The 19,296-nt window shown below is 40.8% G+C and overlaps 1 protein-coding gene across 9 annotated transcripts in view; it reads left to right on the top strand.

Annotated features, from left to right (window-relative positions):
* LOC122550565 (angiomotin-like protein 1) overlaps positions 1-19,296 on the top strand; it is a 243,538-nt gene that overhangs the window by 121,821 nt on the left and 102,421 nt on the right. For all 9 annotated transcript variants that reach the window (XM_043691485.1, XM_043691488.1, XM_043691487.1 and 6 more), the window contains one exon: positions 1,104-1,377. In XM_043691485.1, coding sequence (XP_043547420.1) covers positions 1,104-1,377 — 274 coding nt within the window. The remainder of the gene's footprint in view (positions 1-1,103; positions 1,378-19,296) is intronic.

The raw sequence follows: 19,296 nt of genomic DNA, 5'->3' as shown, positions 1-19,296 counted from the left end.
TATTAAGGATGTAGAAAAGGTAGTCATTCAGGAAAAAGGTGAAAAAATTGGTGTCATTATTAGACTATGGGAAGTATCGAGGAAAGCATGTGAAATAGAAATCAATTATTATGGTCCTGAGCAGTGGGATTCATCCAGTGAAATATTAGAAAAGGTGGAAATCCTGTATTTCATAATGCAAGAAATGAAATTCATTACAGCAGCAGAGTAGTGGCACTGTTATTACTGCAAATGAAAATCTTTGAAATTAGGACAATAATAATCACATTGGAAAAACATGGAATCAGAAATAATATTCCTGACAGACTTGGTTTCAGTGATGGACCAGTGATGAACCAATTAGAGAAAACAATTCTGAAAATATAGAATTCGGTACTAAATCAGAAGTGGAACATATAGTTTGCCTTTTTTACTGTCTGCTGCACCTGCACACTTTTAGCACTGGTCTATGTAGAGATCCAGGTCTCATTGAATTCTGTTTCAATTTACCGTCATTCAAATAATAAGATGTCTTGATACTTTTGCCACTGAAGTGGATTATCACATAATAATCATTACCTTGCATCTGCCATGCATTAATCTACTCTGCAGCATTTCTGCACCTTACTCACAGCTCATCCTTCCACCCAGCTTTGTGTCATAAACAAATTTTGGGAATATTACATTTAGTTGTCTCATCTAAATTATTAACATACGTGCTGGGGTCCTATTATTGATCCATGCTGTACTCCAATGGTCGCTGCCTGCCATCAAAAAACCTCCATTTATTCCTAGTGTTTCCTGTCTGCTAATCAATTTTCTGTCCCAAATTTGATACACTTTAATTTTACACATTAATCTGTCATGTGGAAGTTTGCCAAAGAGATTGGCGGCAACAAACGTATTAGATAATGAAGTGTATACTTATTTTTGCTGCAAACACAATAGAGATGTTTATAAAGAGATATTCAGAGCATGGGGTCCAGGCAGCTGTATATCATACTATGTATTTCAATCATCCAAATGCCTTGAGGCTTCAGTGCTTAAGTTGTAGCTAGAATGTGTAATCACTTGTGATGCTATGTATTGTTGCACTGATTTTCATTTTTGTTGTGATTTTCTAGGCAATGCCAAACATTTTTTCAGTCATTGCCATCAGAGGACCACAGCCCTATGTCTTCCCAGAGCTCCATGGAAAAGAATCAGTTGCAACTTGCACTTTTGCAGTCAGCTCCTCCTCAGCTCCAACCAGATCCTGTGTCAAACCAGCAACTTTCAGTTGATGCAGTTGCAATTGTGGCACGGGCTCAGCAGATGGTGGAGATATTATCAGAAGAAAATCGTGTCCTTCGCCAAGAACTAGAGGGCTTCTGTGAAAAAAGTGCAAAACTCCAAAAGGTACTATGGTTCTTTATTTCAAAGTTGAGGGCAAGCCAAGTTTCAAAGGATCTAATGATAGTTTATTGATGAGGTGTTGTAGCAGTTGTTGACCAAATGGCTGCTTGTTTTATATAACTTGCAGATTTTGAATACTGGTGTTGGTTTCATTATACTGCAAAGCAAAAGCATGAATCAGTATATTTATGAGTATACATGTGAAAAAAAATCAAAGAATTTCTATAATATTTCAGCACATAACTTTTATTTTTATTCCACAAATTATGATATAAAGGTCAACAGTAACATGCCAAAAATGTGTACTTCAAGTCCTGATGTGGATCTTGTTGGGCAGGGAATGCAATCAGAAATCATTGCAAAGGTAACTGCATGATTCTTAGCATTCCCAATTTTTCAGCTGTAGCTGGTATCTGATTTAGTTCAAAGTGAAAGAAAGGAATGAGATGACTAGGTCTTGCCTTAGTGTAGATTACTTGGAATAAGGTTATCTTATAACTTCTGACATTCCTGTGTCCTATTTGCACTATGTGATCATTTGGGTGAAATATTGAGCCTTCTAAGAGGGAGCTTCCTCAACAGTGTCTACTTTTGAGGCTGGTTATTTCTTCAGCTTGCTCAGCCAATGTGTTTTTCCAGTATGGTGAACACACATAAGATCAAAGTTAAAAATCACACAACACCAGGTTATAGTCCAACAGGTTAATTGGAAGCACACTAGCTTTCGGAGCGACACTCCTTTGTGTCGCTCCGAAAGCTAGTGTGCTTCCAATTAAACCTGTTGGACTATAACCTGGTGTTGTGATTTTTAACTTTGTACACCCCAGTCCAACACCGGCATCTCCAAATCATGGCACATAAGATCAATCTTGTGGACATTGGTGATAATCTTGATGGTGTTAATTAGGTACCTCCAAAGTGAACCTGTATATTTCAAAGAGAAATGAAACTGTGTTCAATGTAGCCTATATAAATAGATTGTCAAAATTATAAGAAACTTTACAAAACTAATTAAGCATGATAATTTATAAGTGACAGAGTTTTGAATATATGCCAGCCATCTCATTAAAAATGTGACACTGAAAATCTAAATGCAATTTAGTACTATTTAAGCTTTCAGTTTTGCCAACTTGTGCATGGCATTTCCCTTTCCTCCATTCCATCATCAATGATAAGATCTCCAGTGTGAAGGTTCTGTGAACTTTTTCAAACCTGCTTCAAAACTTATCTCCAGAACTTTTCTTTCAGTAACCTTCCTGAGATTTTCTTGCAATTCCTGGCTGGTATCTAATTTTTCCCCTATCTTCACTGAATAGTGCTAGGATCTGAAGATATAATGTATAGGTCGTTAATATTACATTTGATCTTTGATAGTGTTGAATTTGCACTGCATGTTTGATGTTCACTTAGTAAAGGATACGTGTGCCAAGAATATAATTTTTCTTTAGATGTTGTTACTGAACTAGAATCAACAGCATATTGAGTTGTAACAATAGAATTCACCCACTTTTGCTTCATGGTTTCTATTTTCATATTCTTTTCTAGTTACAAAATGTACCTTTTTGAAGACTTGATAATTTGTTATTTATGAACATCTACACAGTATACTGAATACAGTGCTAAATTACAAACAAGAATCCGTTTTTACACTTGTCTGTCACTCGAGCATATCCCTGTTCTGCCAAACATGAAGTATCACCACCACTTACTCCACAAGATACAAGTTCCTTTTTTTTGTACCTAATTTGAAGGGATACTAGAAGTCATTTTGACTTGAGTTTTTATCAAATCTGTTAGTGCATTTTTCCTGATTTTAATTTCTTTGTGGATTTTATGACGATGGCATGGAATAGAAGATATAATTTGCAGACTGATTTGATTAAGGCTTCAACTCCACTTTCATAGAAGCATAGAAACTTTGAAAATAAATGCAGGGGTAGGCTATTCAGTCCTTCGAGCATGCACCACCATTCAATATGATCGTGGCTGATCATGCAACTTCAGGATCACATTCCTGCTTTCTCTCCACACCTCTTGATCCCTTTAGCTGCAAAAGCCATGTCCAGCTCCCTCTTCAATGTATCTAACAAACTGCCCTGAACAGCTTTCTGTGGGAGAGAATTCACCATGAGTGAAGAAATTCTTCCTCATCTCAGTCCTGAATGTCTTACCCCTTATTCTTAGATTGTGACTTCTAATTCTGGACTTCCCCAACATCAAGAACGTTCTTCCTGCATCTAGCCTGTCCAGTCCCATCAGGATTTTATGTTTCTATGAGATCCTCCCTCATTTTTCTAAATTTCAAACATTACAAGCCCAATTGATCCAGTCTTTCTTCACATGTCAATCTTGCCATCCTGGGAATTAGTCTGGTGGACATCCTTACTCCTATATTCGAATCCTTTCACTATGAAAGTCTGCCTACCATTAGCTTTCTTCAAACACCTGCTGTACCTGTATGCCAACCTTCAACATAATCCCCAGGTCTCTTTGCACCTCCCCTTTTCCTAAACTGCCACCATTCAGTTAATAATCTGCCTTCCTATTCTTGTGGCCAAAGTGGATAGTCTCATATTTATCCACATCATATTGCATTTGCCAAATATTTACCCACTCAGCCAACTTGTCAAGTGACCCTGCAGCCTCTTAGCATGCTCCTCACAGCATACACTACCATCTGCTCAATTTTCCCCCACTATCCTCAATAACTCTTGATTCCCTTGTAGATAAAGTATCTGTCAAGGGCAGCCTTGGATATATTCCTTGTCCCAGTCTGGATTGCAAATTCCTCCTTGTCTCATTAAATGGGATTAAATGGCTATTTTGAAACTATGCCCTCTAGTTTTAAATTCCCCAGGAGGACAAATGTTATCTTAGCATCGCACTTTCAGAATCTTATGTTTCAATAAAATATCTGCTCATTCTTCTAAACTCCAATGACTATAGACCCAACCTGCTCAAGGTTTCTCACAAGACAACCCCCTTCATCCCAGTAATCAGCCTAATGAACACTCTCAATTTCTTCCAATGCGAGTATATCCCACTTGTAATAAAGCTGTAGAAAAGTGCTCTGTGCCCTTGTTGCATGTCTTCCCCACACTTATGCTCCTTCCCCGTTGCAGTAAAGGCCAACAATCTATTTACTTGCTGTAGACAATAGACAATAGGTGCAGGAGTAGGCCATTCAGCCCTTCGAAATTTAGTACATACTAATACTTTGTGATTCATGTGCTAGGATACACAAATACCTTTGTACTGCATCATCTTACATTCTCTCTCTATTTAAATAATATTTTGTTTCTCTACCTACCAAGTGAACAACTTTACATTTTCCTCCAAAAGTTTGGTAGATGACAACAACACTCAAAAAGTTTGACACAATCCAGGACAAAGCAGCCCGCTTGATTGGCACTACATCCACTCCTTCCACCACCGATACTCAGTAGTAGCAGTGTGTGCTATCTACAAGATGCACTGCAGATTTTTGCCAAAGATCCTCAAATAATTCCTTGCAAACGAATGACCACCTCCATCTGGAAGGATATGGGAACACCACCACCTTCAAGCCACACACCATCCTGACTTGGAAATATATCACTGTTCTTTCACTGTCATTGGGTCAAAATCCTGAATTCCCTCTCTAATGGAATTGTGAGTCACCCCAATGCAGGTGGGCTGCAGCTGTTCAAAAAGGCAGCTCACCACCACCTTCTCAAGGGCAACTAGGGATGGGCAATAAATACTGGCTAGCCAGAAATTTCCATATTACACAAATAAATCAGAAATGTTGGAATACAATCATTCAGCCTATCTTTGCAGTCCCAGTCCTCCTCACAACTTACTTTCCTCCCTGTCTTTGTACCGTCAGCAGATGCGGCTGTAGTACAGTCAGTTCCTTCACCCTGGTCATTATTATACGTCTTAAATACTTGAGGCACCAGCAATTATCACTGTGACATTTCCCTCATTACATCTCAAAAATCTAAAAATAATCCTGTTAGTTAGACAATGCTCAATCTATGCCAGTATAAATTCACCAATACCATCTCATCTTCTGTAGTAAAGTTTTATGTGGGACCTTATTGAACGCCTTTTATAAATTTAAATACAACACTACTTGCCATCTAGAAAATGTTCCCAATGACTGGGGAGTCCAGAACCAGGCATCACAGTTTAAGGATACAGGTTAGACTACTTAGGACTTCGTTGAAAAGAAATGTCTTCACCTGGAGAGTGTTGAGCTAACGAGTTTTGAGAAGATTTGTAGCTCAGGTTGAGGTTCTGGATGGAGGTTTGCTCGCTGAGCTGGAAGGTTTGTTTTCAGATGTTTTGTCACCATACTAGGTAACATCATCAGTGAGGCTCCAGATGAAGCACTGGTGGAAAGGCCCGCTTTCTATTTTCGTGTCTAGGTTTCCTTGGGTTGGTAATGTCAGTTCATGTGGTGACATCATTTCCTGTGGTGATGTCATTTCCTGTTCTTTTTCTCGGGGGTGGTAAATGGGATCCAAGTCAATGTGTTTTATGATAGAATTCTGGTTGGAATGTCATCCTTCAAGGGATTCTCGTGCGTGTCTCTGTTTGGCTTGATGGATGTGGAACAGAGGAACTATGAAGAGCAGAGGAAGATCACCTATACAGTGTATTAAAAAAAAATGGGTACCCAATGAACACAGTCCACTGCTTTCTTAGCAACGAACCCCAACAAAACACGTTTAGAAACCCTAGCCACTCTCCCCTACATCAAATGACTGCCAGACTACTTAGACCTCTTGCCATCATGGTAGCCCACAAACCCACCAACACACTAAAATAGCAGCTAATGAACTTGAAAGAACCTACACAGACAACAAACAAAACTAATGTCATTTACAAAATACCTTGCAAGAACTGTAACAAGCATGAGAATTCCTAGAAGCATGGCATTCTAACTCTATCAACAAACGCATTGACTTAGATCCCATTTACCACCCCCTGAGAAAAAGAACAGGAAATGACATCACCAACCCAAGGAAACCTAAACAGATAAATAGAAAGTGGGCTATACCACCAGTGCTTCATCCGGAGGCTCACTGATGTTACCTAGTATGGTGACGAAAAGTCTGAAAATGAACCTTCTAGCTTAGCAAGCAAACCTACATCCAGTGTTGAGCTTCTGGATGTCTTTGCCACACAAGGCAGTTGATGCCAAAACATTGAATGTTTCAAGGAGGAATTAGATATAGTTCTGGGTGCTAAGTGGTAACAGAGTACTGAATTGGATGATACTGTTGAATGGCAGAGGAGACTTGAAGGGCCAAACGGCCTATTACTTCTATTTTGCATGTTTCTACATTTACGAAATTTACTAGTGATCCCCCTTGAACTGTACTGCTTGTAACCGGTTCAAAGAATTTGTGTAAATTAATTGAACATTGTTTGTGAAAGGGAAAATAATGCTGTTTGTGGTTTCAATTTGAAGCAATGCCACCGAAGGAACATAAAACTCCAACCTATGAAACTGGCAAGGAGTCAACATATTCTAGAGTCATTGGATATAGGTGTAGGGTGGGTGAAAAAAAGAGATTTAATCCTCTTACTAGTGAATTGTGTGAAATATTTAGATGTGCGGCATAGCATGCATGTTGCAAGCCAAATGTTGGGAAGTGGATTGAAAAGTATTGGTGCTTGATGACTGGCAGGGACATAATGGGCTGGTGGGCCTCTTTCGATGCTGTAAAATGCTATAGTTCTATGCGTGTTGCATACTAGAGGATTTGTTAAGGTAATATAAACAAAAAAGGTTCACAATCTGACACAAGCCAACTTATTTTAAAAAATTCAAAATTAGCTGTGGAATTTGGTGAACAAAAAAGATATTCCAGATAGTGAACTGTAGCTGTATTGGTAATGCAGCATTGATTTCACACGGTTTGCATATGCTTCTTTTCCAAATGGTTGTTAATAAATTTGGAAAATACCATTTTGATTTCCTGCTTAACTAACTCAACTGGGAATACTTGAGTATGAGAAAATATTCAAAACCAAGAAATGTTTTAGCCTTTTTTTTAGCATACCTGAAGTGAATTGTTGACGTGGCATTTGTTGATCCAATGTGACTGTTTTGTATATTTTGTTTTCTAATCTCTCTCTCTTCACTTGTACCACCTGATTTATACTGGTTGGTAAAGCAAGATAATTTGTTTTTAGTCCCATTATACAGTTAATAATTAGTATTATGGTAGATTGTCCACTGAATGGTGAAAATGTTTTCAGTGTTCAATTCAGAAGTTGAAGCTGAATCTGAGGAGAAGCAATATTTCAATACATATCCTTTTTGAGAGATGTTATTTTGGATAGCACCTATTTATATCATAGTTACATCCATTGTCATTTGAATTAAATTGCCAGTCTGGATGGAATTGGAAGACTTCATGCATTTTTATCATCTTGAGTGCATATATATAAATGAAATAGGGTGTAAAATGTACCATACACAGGTATATTGAGGTGTACTTGGGTTGAGTAAAATTTGGGCAGAGAAATTAATCAATGAAAAGGTGCACACAATCAGCATATTGTCTCCCTGTATCCGAGTCTCTGGTTTGTCTGGTTTGCTGCAGTTTCAGAAGCTTATATTGACATATGTGATTCCCTGCTTTGCAGGGGAACAGAAGACGGCAATGTAGAGTGCTGCATAATTAAATTAGGCCAACGTCTTCACCCAGCAGGCCATGCAGACTGACCGAACATGTGTACCTTTTATATTCCTTTGAAATAAAAAGTTTGTATGATAACCAGATCAAGTTTCTAAATGTTGCTGTAGGTGGTAAAAGTCTTTTCAGCCATCTTGGGCTTCTGGAGATTTAGGCATGTTAGTTTTGGCTTGTCATAACATTCAAGGTTATAGGTCAAGTGCTGGAAAGTGGAATTCCTGTTGATTGGCTTGATGGACCAAAGGATCCTTCCTGTGCAATATGACACTGTGATTCTGTGACACCTTATATTGCATTTAAACCTTTGGTACCATGACTTCAGCACAAAAATAAAGGCTGATATTCTTTTGTTATACTCAGGGAAGTACTATCTTTCAGAGGTTATGTTACCAAAGCAAAACTTGACCTTTTGTTAGAGAGCAAAATATTGCTGTGGGATTTAGAGTCATAGAATCATAGAGATGTACAGCATGGAAACAGACCCTTTGGTCCAACTGTCCATGCCGACCAGATATCCCAACCCAATCTAGTCCCACCTGCCAGCACCCGGCCCATATCCCTCCAAACCCTTCCTATTCATATACCCATCCACATGCCTCTTAAATGTTGCAATTATACCAGCCTCCACCACTTCCTCTGGCAGCTCATTCCATACATGTACCATCCTCTGCATGAAAAGGTTGCCCCTTAGGTCTCTTTTATATCTTTCCCCACTCGCCCTAAACCTAAGTCCTCTGGCAAAGTCTGACTCCAGGGAAAAGACTTTGCCTATTTACCCTATCCATGTCCCTCATAATTTTGTAAACCTCTATAAGGTCGTTTAAGGAGACCAGGAGAGTTATTCTTAATGTTCTGTGCAATAGTTTTCCTGCTGAAACAATCAGATTACCTGGTCCTATCACATGGTTGTTTATAGGATCTTGCTGAATTATATTACTGCATCTATATCTGTTTTTTTTTATCTGTTCATTCATGGCATGAGAACATCACTGGCTAGGCCAGCATTTCTTGCCATTCCCAAGTGCCCAGAGGGCTGTTAAGAATCAATCACATTGCTATGGGTCACATGTATGCCAGACAGATAAGGGTGAGTTTCCTTTCCTAAAGGACATTAGTGAACCAGCTAGTTTTCTGACAATTGACAATGGATTCATGATCATCATTTAGACCCAGGAATCAAACCCTGGTCCCCAGAACATACTTTGGTCTCTGGATTAATAGTCCAGTGATAATACTACTAGGTCATCTTGGCTGTAAAGTTGATGATCATGAAAGGCCTGCCTTTCTTCCTTTTAGTGAGGATGCTGCCCAGGCTTTTATTTGACACATCACCAATACTTCAGAAGAGTAAGAAAATTCATCCATGTTGAATGAGTGCTGAACAGCTGTTTCATGTTTCTGCTTCCTTAAAATTCAGGATGCAATGGATAGCATCCATAACACTGCATACTCCTCCGTGGAATTTCTTTCAGCATGGGTCTAAAACACTGGCAAAGTGGGGAATTCTGCTTATTTTTGTGGTGACTATTGCGCTACACATGGCACTTGATTTCCAGTAAGCCATGATGAACTTCTGAAATGCAAAGATTTAACTCCTTTTGTGTCAAGTTGTTGATAATAGCACATTTTTAGTATTTTCATAAATTCCAAGTTCTGTGCAGAGAGCTCACTTTGAACAATGCCATGGGATCTCCTGAACAAGTAGGCTATGGCCAGGATTTAATATCTCATCTTATACAATGAAATAGCACTCCTTGTGATGTAGACTCTGATTTATGCATATTTTTGAATCATAGAGTCGTAGAGAGAGCTATTAATCATTGAGTCCTATAGCATTGAGACAGGCCCTTTGGCCAAAATATGGTCCATGCCAACCAAAATGTCCATCCAATCTAACCCCATTTCCCTGTATTTGGCCCATCTTCTTCTAATCCTTTCCTATCCATGTATTTGTCCAAATGCTTTTTAAATGTTGTTAATGTACCTGCCTCAACCACTTCCACTGGCAGTTCATTCCATATGCGTACCACCCTCTGTTTAAAAAGGTTGCCACTCAGATTTCCTTTTATTCTTTCCCCATTAACCTTAAACTGATGCCCCTCGTCCTTGAATCCCTGACCCGAGGAAAAAAGACTGAGTGCATTCACCCTATCTATGCCTCTCATGATCTTATACGCTTCTATAAAGTCTGCCCTCAGTCTGCTATGCTCTAAAGAAAGAAGTCCTAGCTTGTCCAACCTCTCAGTATAACTCAGACTCTTGAGTCCTGGCAACATCCTTCTAAATTTCTCCTGCTTCTTTCCAGTTTAATAACATAACTTCCTATAGCAAGGTGACCAAAGCTGAACACACTACTCCCAGGTCTGGCCTCACAAACATTTTCCTTCTTCAGTAAACTCCCATATCCCCTATATACCACAAGGGATTCCTTTGAACCCAGCTGCTTGTACCTGAGCCACAACCACCTTTTTTCTGGTCAAAATCTCAATCTCTCTTGTCATGCAATGTTCCCTATCCCTGTCAACCTTGCCTTTCACCCTCTCAGGGTGAAGAGCTGAAAATGTGTTGCTGGAAAAGTGCAGCAGGTCAGGCAGCATCCAGGGAACAGGAGAATCGACGTTTCGGGCATAAGCCCTTCTTCAGGAATAATTCCTGAAGAAGGGCTTGTACCCGAAACGTCGATTCTCCTGTTCCCTGATGCTGCCTGACCTGCTGGGCTTTTCCAGCAACACATTTTCAGCTCTGATCTCCAGCATCTGCAGACCTCACTTTCTCCTCTCAGGGTGAAGCTCTAGCTATCTCAGTTTTAAATGCCTCCCACTTGCCGGGGGTCCCTTTGCTTGCAAACAAACTACTCCAATCAACCCCTGCAAACTCCTGTCTAATTGCATCAAAATTCACCTTACCCCAATTTAGAACTTGAACCCATGAACTAGTTTGTCCATCTCCATAACAATTTTAAAATTTAATGTAATTATGGTCATTGGTTCCAAGTGCTCCTCCAGTGCCACCTCCATTGCCTGTCCTGCCCTATTTCCCATGAGTAGGTCGGGATTTGCCCCTTCCCTAATAGAACCCTCTATTTATTGCTTGAGGAAACTTGCCTCAACGCACTTAAATTCCACTCCAGCTAAACCCTTAAATGTTCTAGTAATCCCAGTCTATTAGGAAAATTAAAATCCTCTAAAATGACAACCTTATTGCTCCTACAAGTCTCCCCAATCTCCCTGTATATTTGTTCCTCTAATTCCCATTGACTACAGTATAACCCCAATAATGTCACCAGTGCCTTCTTATTCCTTAGCTCCATCCACAAAGCCTCACTGGATGATTCTTCAATTATTTCATCTCTAATGATTGCTATGATACTCACCTTAATCAAAAATGTAACTCTCCCCACCCTTTTCACCACCTCTGTCCCACCTAAAGCACCTGTATCCTGGTACATGAAGCTGCCAGTCCTGTCCCTCCCTTAGCCATGTTTCTTTGATGGCTGCATATCCCAGTCCCAGGTACCTATTCACAGCCTGAGTTCATTGGCCTTACCTGTCAGCTCTCTTTCATTGAAGTATATGCAATTTAATCCAACAGGCATTCTTTGCTCCCTGAGACAAAGTGAGAACTGCAGATGCCAAAGATCAGAATTGAAAAGTGTGGCGCTGGAAAAGCACAGCAGATCAGGCAGCATCCAAGGCGCAGGAGATTTGATGTTTTGGGCATATGCCCTACATCAGGAATGAAGGGATGATGAAGGGCTTATGCCTGAAACGTCGTGTCTCCTACTTCTTGGATGCTGCTTGACCTGTGTGCTTTTCCAGTGTCATGCTTTGCGATTCCTTGCTCTCTGTCGTATTCCAGTCTGACCTAACTCTTCACTTTACTATTTGTGATTACTTTATCTCCTTCCAACCTCACATTTCCCTTCCTGCTGTTGAGGATCCTGCCTCCCTCTGTTAAGGATCCCAACCCCCTGCTAAGCTAGTTTAAACCCTCCCTTGTAGCACTAGCAAACCTGGCTGTCAAGATATTAGTTTCCCCTTCAGTTTAGATGTAACTCGTCATTCTTAAACAGGTCACCTCTGCCCCAGAACAGATCCCAATGATCTAAGTATCTGAATCCCTCCCCTTTGCACCAATTCTTTTGCCATGCATTTCTCTGTCATATCCTCCTGTTTTTACCCTCACTAGCACATGGCATTGGAAGTAATCCTGAAATTACCACTGACAAGGTCCTGGTTTTTAATTTTTTTTCCTAGCTCTCTATAATCACTCCACAGAGCCTCATCTGTATTTCTACTTACATCATTTGTACCAAAGTGAACAATAATTTCTGGCTGCTCCCCCTCCCCCTTGAGAACGTTCTGCAGCTGCTCTGAGACATCCTGGACCCTGGCACCCAGGAGGAAACACACCATCCTGGATTCGCATTTGTGGAAAGAGAATCTGCTGTCTGACCCCTAACTATCAAGTCTCCTATTACCTAAGGTCCTGTTTAACTTGACCCTTTCCCACTGTGCCCAGAGCCAGTTGTAGTACCACTGACCTAGCTGCTGCTGTTTTCCCTTCAACAGTCATCCCCCAACAGTATCTGAAATGGTATACTTGTTTTTGAGGGGAATGGCCACAAGGGATTCCTGCACACTCTACCCACTCCCTTTGCCTTTCCTGGTGGTTACCCAGCTATTCTCTATCTGCACCTTAGGTGTAACCATCTCACTAAAACTCTTATCCATGATGCGCTTAGCATCTCAGGTGATCCTGAGTGCATCCAGTTCCCTGACATGGTCTCCCAGGATCTGAAGCTGGGTGTACTTTCCGCAGATGTAGTCATCAGGGACCATGAAAGTCTCCCTGAGCTCCCACATCCTGCAGGAGAGTCATGCAACTGCCCTAACTGCCATAAGTCTAAAAAGGAAAATTTAAAGGACTTTACTTGAGCTTATCTGTACTTTCTGCTGAGGTGCTGCTCTTGAAAGTCTCTCAAGCCAAAGCCTTACTCTGCTAGCAACAAATTTTGCAATAATATGCAATAATTTATCCCTCTTTCTTTCTTTTGGTTAGAGGAGGAGGGGAAGAGGGAGGGAAACACTACTGTGATGTAGTGTTTAGAGAAAGTTTTTAGGGTCTTAAGTGCTCCTTGATACCAGGCCCATGATGATCCACTGTTCAGCACTGATGATTGCTTCTAGACTGTAATATATGTGCCAAAGTGTTGCCTCTCCCTGTTGGTCACCCTCTGCCTCATTTGTGTTAAGTTTGGATCTTTCTTGATTTTGAAATAGTGACATATGGGGTTTTCTATGCATTTGAAGGAATTAATAATTGTGAATATTTTTGTAGCTATGATTTTTTTTAACTCGCTTGTGAGGGCCAGTTTTCAGAACTAATGTGTTTTAGTTAACTTTGGAGGGTTTATGACTTGCCAAGGAAAATAATTGTACCTCAAAGTTTCTGTGGAAATTTCTGGAAATGATTTTATTAAGCTTATGGCAAATACCTATTGCTTAAAGACTTTTTCAATTGTAATTTTTACAGAGCTGTGAAACACTGAAAGTTTTATATAAAATATTACTCCAGTGAAAGGAAGAAGATAGTTAAATTTGTGAACACTAGTTTATTTTTGTGTTATGTCTCACTGAGGTATCATACTGGAAATCAAGCCTCAGAGTCATCACAAAAGTTAAGACCTTTTAAAATGTGTGGATTTCTCAATTTACATACCTTTTACACTCCTTGACAGAAAGCCAGGTTTTTGCAAGGATTATTATTTATTAACAGGAAATAGATTTTAACTGCAGATAACATATAACTTCACTGCTTAAACCTCTGGTTCTCATTTCAACTACCCCTCTATATGCACATAGTCACAGATAAAGAAAAAAGCAAACAGTGTTATGTGAAGGGAAAGATTGGGAAGGCAGATCTGTGGTCTTTGTCAACAGAGTTTGCTGAATTGATCCTTTTGCTGATCAGAATATCACTGCTCAGTCTTCCTTCTCGACATACATTCAGTTGTTGCAGGAGGCGTAGGGTGACTGGTTCATTTTTACAAGAGTCTCTGACTTATCAATTAAAAGTTACTGCTTACAAAAACTTGTAAAGGGAAATGAACTGGCTACCTTGGGGGCAGCACAGGAACACAGTGATTAGCACTGCCAGGGACCCGGGTTTGACTCTAACCTTGGACACCTCTGTGTAGGGAGTTTGCACTTTCTCCCATGTATGCATGTGTTTCTGCTGGTTTCTCTGGTTTCCAACCACAGTCCAAAGATGTGCAGTTTGGGTCAATTGGCCATGCCAAATTGCTTTGTAATGTTGAAGGATGTGGACTAGGTGGATTAGCCATGGTAAATGTGGGGTTACGGGAATGGTGGGTGGGTCTGGGTGGGATACCTTTCAGAGGATCAGTGCAGACTCAGTGGGCCAAATGGCTTCAATCTGTACTGTCAAGATTCTGTAATTCTATCTTCACACTTGAGGTGCAGAAGAGAACAAAACAGCTTGTGGATGTCCAGTGGCTTCTGACCTAAACATTTCCTACCCTCCACCCCCTCAAAAAATAAAAATCTGGTTTTGGCATACCAGAGGCCTTGTTTATTGTTAACTGATCACAACTCCACAGACTAATCCAAACCTTGTTGTGGACAAAGCTCCATTCATGCGGTCTCCTGTCTCTAGTTGATCAAGTTATTTATTTCCAAAAACTGGAGTAATCCTTCAATAATTCTTCGTTTTTAAAACTGTTCTTTTCCCATTTCTGTCAACAATCAGAAATACAGGAAAGAAAAATGCAGTTATATTAGGTTAAGGAGTTAGACTGAATGTGTTTGGATAAAACCCTGAAGCAGTTATTTGCTGCTACCAATCTTTAACCTCTGGTATAATAGCTCCAGAAAGAAACAAATGTATTTTCCATACTGGGAGCTGATGTCCAATTAATCCCAATGGGGCTTTTAAGAAATGAATGTTCTGATGAGAATACTGTACTAATAATGCTTTTGAGTATCATATAGTGGTGATTTGAAATCTGTAAAGGAGTGTTTTTTGGATTAATGGGATTACATTTCATGGTATGAATCAGTTTCAAGGAAAAGTCTTGCTGGATTCAAAATAATAAATTTGTTTTTCTCTCCTGGATGTGCCAGACCTGTTGAGACTTTCCAGCACTTTCTGATTTTATTAACTAGAATACATTTTTCTAGAAAGTCCACCAAGACTTTGTGCACTCATTAGGTTCACACTATTTGCTTCTAACAATTCTGCCACAAAATAAAAGTACATTCCTGGGTGTTGTGCACTATAACCTGTAAAGTCAAAGAAGGCCTTTTACAGGGGTAGGTCCTTTTCTTTGCATTTTTCCTGAGGCTGTTGCATGGTGAAAATCATGTCTGTTGTGCCCCTCCATGGCCAAAAGCCACACTGTGACTCAGGGAGGAGTTCCTCAGTCACAGGGACGAGACAGTTGAGGCGGGCCTTGGCGATGACTTATCCAACAGTCAACAGCAGGGAAATTCCCCTGTTGTTGTCGTGATTGGACTTGTTCCCTTTTTTGAAAATACTCAGGACAGTGACATCTAAGAGCTCTCCTCCTTCCAGATAAGACAGACTACAGCATTTAACTGCAGCAGGTGCTTTTTCTCTCTACACTTCAATGTCTCAGTGGGGATAAGGTTTGCTGCAACAGCCTTGTTGTTCTTAAGCTTGCTGATAGCTTGCTCTTGTTCATGCATGCTGGGGTGTTGCTGAGCTCATGGCGTATAACGTGCTGTGGAATGCACTCAGGGATGTTCGGATTGACGACAGACCTCTAGTTGAGGAGGTGTCCACAGTACCCACCCCCAGTATATTTTGATGACTTTATCTTTGATAAGAGTCACTCTGTCCTTGGCCAGTTGTAGGATTGGTCCTTGGGTGTTTGATCTGTTTGTGGTGTTGACAGCACAGAAGAAACCATTGTTGTGGGGAAAATCACCAGCCTCTGACTCAGAGTCAGGGTTCAATGACAGAGTTTATTGTACAAGGAAATAGCGGAGCTCCGGGGAGAGAAAGATACCAACAGCACAGTGGTTAGCTGTGAGTCTTCTCTCAATCCAGAGCACATGTCAAGATACTTTTATAGTCTCTGTAACATGGTTTGTCTATTGTAAACATTGCAGAATCATTAATAGTTTTAATGCAGTCATTGTCAGTTCCAGTGCAGCCTTTGTTAATTTCAGTGCAGTCGTCGGTTTCAACACAGGCATTGTTAGTTTCAAATCAGTGTAGAAGTCCATTGCTATAGTAAGGGGTACTAATCACTCTTCTTGAGAAGGACGATTACTGCAGCCCTGGCTGTTAGCACTTTGTATTGAGTCCGTATCAACCTGTTAACATTTCTATCAAAGATGTTAGCTGGTCCCAGACACTCCGGCATGCAGTATGCACTACTCATGTATTGTCTCCCCCACCCGCCTTGAACTAATCAACTAGGTTGTGAGTGCATTGTGCTGGCATTCTGGTGGCCCCAGGCAGTGTCTGTGTTTGCTCTGCTGTCTCTCTCTATATTGTGGTCCGGTGGCCATCTTGTGTATCAAGTGGTGAACTTGTGCCTCAGTGGCCATCTTGTGTGTCCGTGTGCCTAGTGTCACCCTGCCCAGTGCCATCTCCCACTTCACCATCATAGTTGTCAGCCATTTTTCGGGCCTCCAGTGCTTTCTCCACCCACCCACCTGTTCATCATGTCATGGGTTTGTTTTGAACCTCCGCCTTCAGTCACCTGTAGGCATGCTTTTTCTCATCCAATTGAGATATCTGGTCAGCATGGATGAGTTGGACCGAAGGGTCGGTTTCTGCACTGTACATCTCTATGACTCTATCTATAACCACGGGTGAGGTGCCTGATGACTGGAGGGGGGCTAACGTGGTACTTTTGTTTAAGAAAGGCTGTAAGGAGAAACCAGGGAACCATAGGCTTGTTGTTGTTTTGCACTCAGAAATGCCATGTGCCTCCAGCTTAATATTTATTGAATCATTTCATTTTGTTACAACAGACAAGGGTAGGGCTTATGTAATTAATGGTAGAGCCTTGCGTTGTAGAACGGAGGAACCTAGGAGTGCTCGTACATAATTCTTTAAAGTTTGCATCACATAGACAGGGTTGTTTTAAAAAATGCTTGACTTCATTGCTCAGTCCTTTGAGTATAGGAGTTGGGGCATTATATTAAGGTTGTATCAGATATTTGTGAGGCCTCATCTAGAATAGTGTGTCCAGTTCAGGTCACCCAGTTAAAGGAACAATGTTATCAAGGAGGAGAGAGCTCAGAAGAGGTTTACCACGATGTGTCTGGCGATGGAAAGTTTGAGTTATATAGAAAGGCTTGTTAGGCTAGGTCCATCTGCTATCTTTCAGCCCATTGACCCACTTCATCATGATCCCTTTGTAACCTTAGAAAACCTCCTGCACTGTCTACTCTGCCACCAATTCTGTTGTCATCTGCAAACTTACGAACCATGCCTTCTATATTCTCATCCAGATCTATGTCTCTCTGTCTGTCTCTGTCTCTGTCTGTCTGTCTGTCTGTCTCTCTCTCCTGCCATTAAGCCAATTATATATCCAATTGGCAAGCCCACCCTCAATCTCATGTGACCTATCTTTACTAATTAGTCTATCATTTGGAACATTTTAAAGGCTTTAATAAACTCCAACTAAACAATGTCTACTGCTCTGCCAAGGTGAGCCTTTTTGGTAACTTCCTCAAAAATACTCACTTAAGAATGAGTGACATGATTTTCCTTGCACAAAACTATCCCTATTCTGTTTTTGCCTCTCAAAATGTCCGTAATCCTATCGTTTATAATCGCCTCCAACAATTTACCCATAACCGAAGTCACACTCTCAAGCCCTGGTTTCTCCTTACAGCCTTTCTTAAACAAAAGTACCACGTTAACCCCCCTCCAGTCATCAGGCACCTCACCTGTAGTTATAGATAGAGTCATAGAGATGTACAGTGCAGAAACAGACCCTTCAGTCCAACTCATCCATGCTGACCAGATATCCCAACCTAATCTAGTGCCATTTGCCAGCACTTGGCCGTATTCCTCTAAACGCTTCCTATTCATGTTTCCATCCAGATGCCTTTTAAATATTGCAATTGTACCAGCCTCCATCACTTCATCTGGCAGCTCATTCCATACATGCACCAACCTCGGCGTGAAAAAGTTGCCCCTTAGGTCCCTTTTATGTCTTTCCTCTCTCACCCTAAACCTATGTCCTCTACTTCTGGACTACCCCACCCCAGAGAAAAGACTTTGTCCATTTATCCTATCCATGTCCCCAGAAGATGCAAATATATCTGCAATCTCCTGATCATTCTCATGAAATCAGTTTTGGTGTTTCCTGATTGAGTGGCTGATTACGTTTTTGTAGGCATTGATGAAGGCAGTCTTGAGGGTGGACCAGAGGTTGTTGGGATCGCGTGACTTGGTGTCGCTAAAGGTTGCTAGGTTTATGAGAGGGCTTGATTGGATGAGGCTTTTTTTTTCTGAAACTTTAAATGCTTCGATGTTGAACTTTATGTGGCACTGCTTCTGTTTCTATTGTGACGGGTTTTTAATTATATTGATTCTGGATGAGATCAGGTGATGCTTAATCCAATAGTTGTCGGCACCTGTCAGTGTATGTGTGATTTTAATGTCTTTCAAATACCTCACTGATGATAAGATAGTCAGGGAGATGCCAGTGTTTGGAGACTGCTACATTGTTTTGTATTTGTTTCTTTGGTAGAACAGTGTGCTTGTGATGAAGAGGTTGTGTTTGTGGCATTCAGTTAAGAGAAGAGTACAGTTGGAATTTTGTTTTCCAACTCCCTCTTTCCCGATTACATCACCCTGAATACATGTACTTCTACCAGCTCTGGTGTTGAAGTCGCTGAGGACAATTAGTTTTTCCACTGCAGGGACCCATGAGAGAGATTGGTCAAGGCTGGAGCAGAACTTCTCCTTGTCCTCAGCTGCTGCATTGAACATACACTGAATACTGTGACATACTGATTCCAAGTTGGGGTGACTCAGTGTGTTATGAGATGTTTATTTATACTGTCAGGGGAGTTTTTGAGTTAGTCTGCCAGGTACAGGGAAATTTAGCTGTCTGGATACAGAATTGGCTGGTCGACAGAAGACAGCGAGTGGTAGTGGAAGGAAAGTATTCTGCCTGGAAGTCAGTGGTGAGTGGTGTTCCACAGGGCTCTGT

This window comes from Chiloscyllium plagiosum, chromosome 6 (assembly GCF_004010195.1).
Source record: "Chiloscyllium plagiosum isolate BGI_BamShark_2017 chromosome 6, ASM401019v2, whole genome shotgun sequence".
Taxonomy (NCBI): Eukaryota; Metazoa; Chordata; class Chondrichthyes; order Orectolobiformes; family Hemiscylliidae; genus Chiloscyllium; species Chiloscyllium plagiosum.
This window is presented reverse-complemented; position numbering and strand designations above follow the sequence as displayed.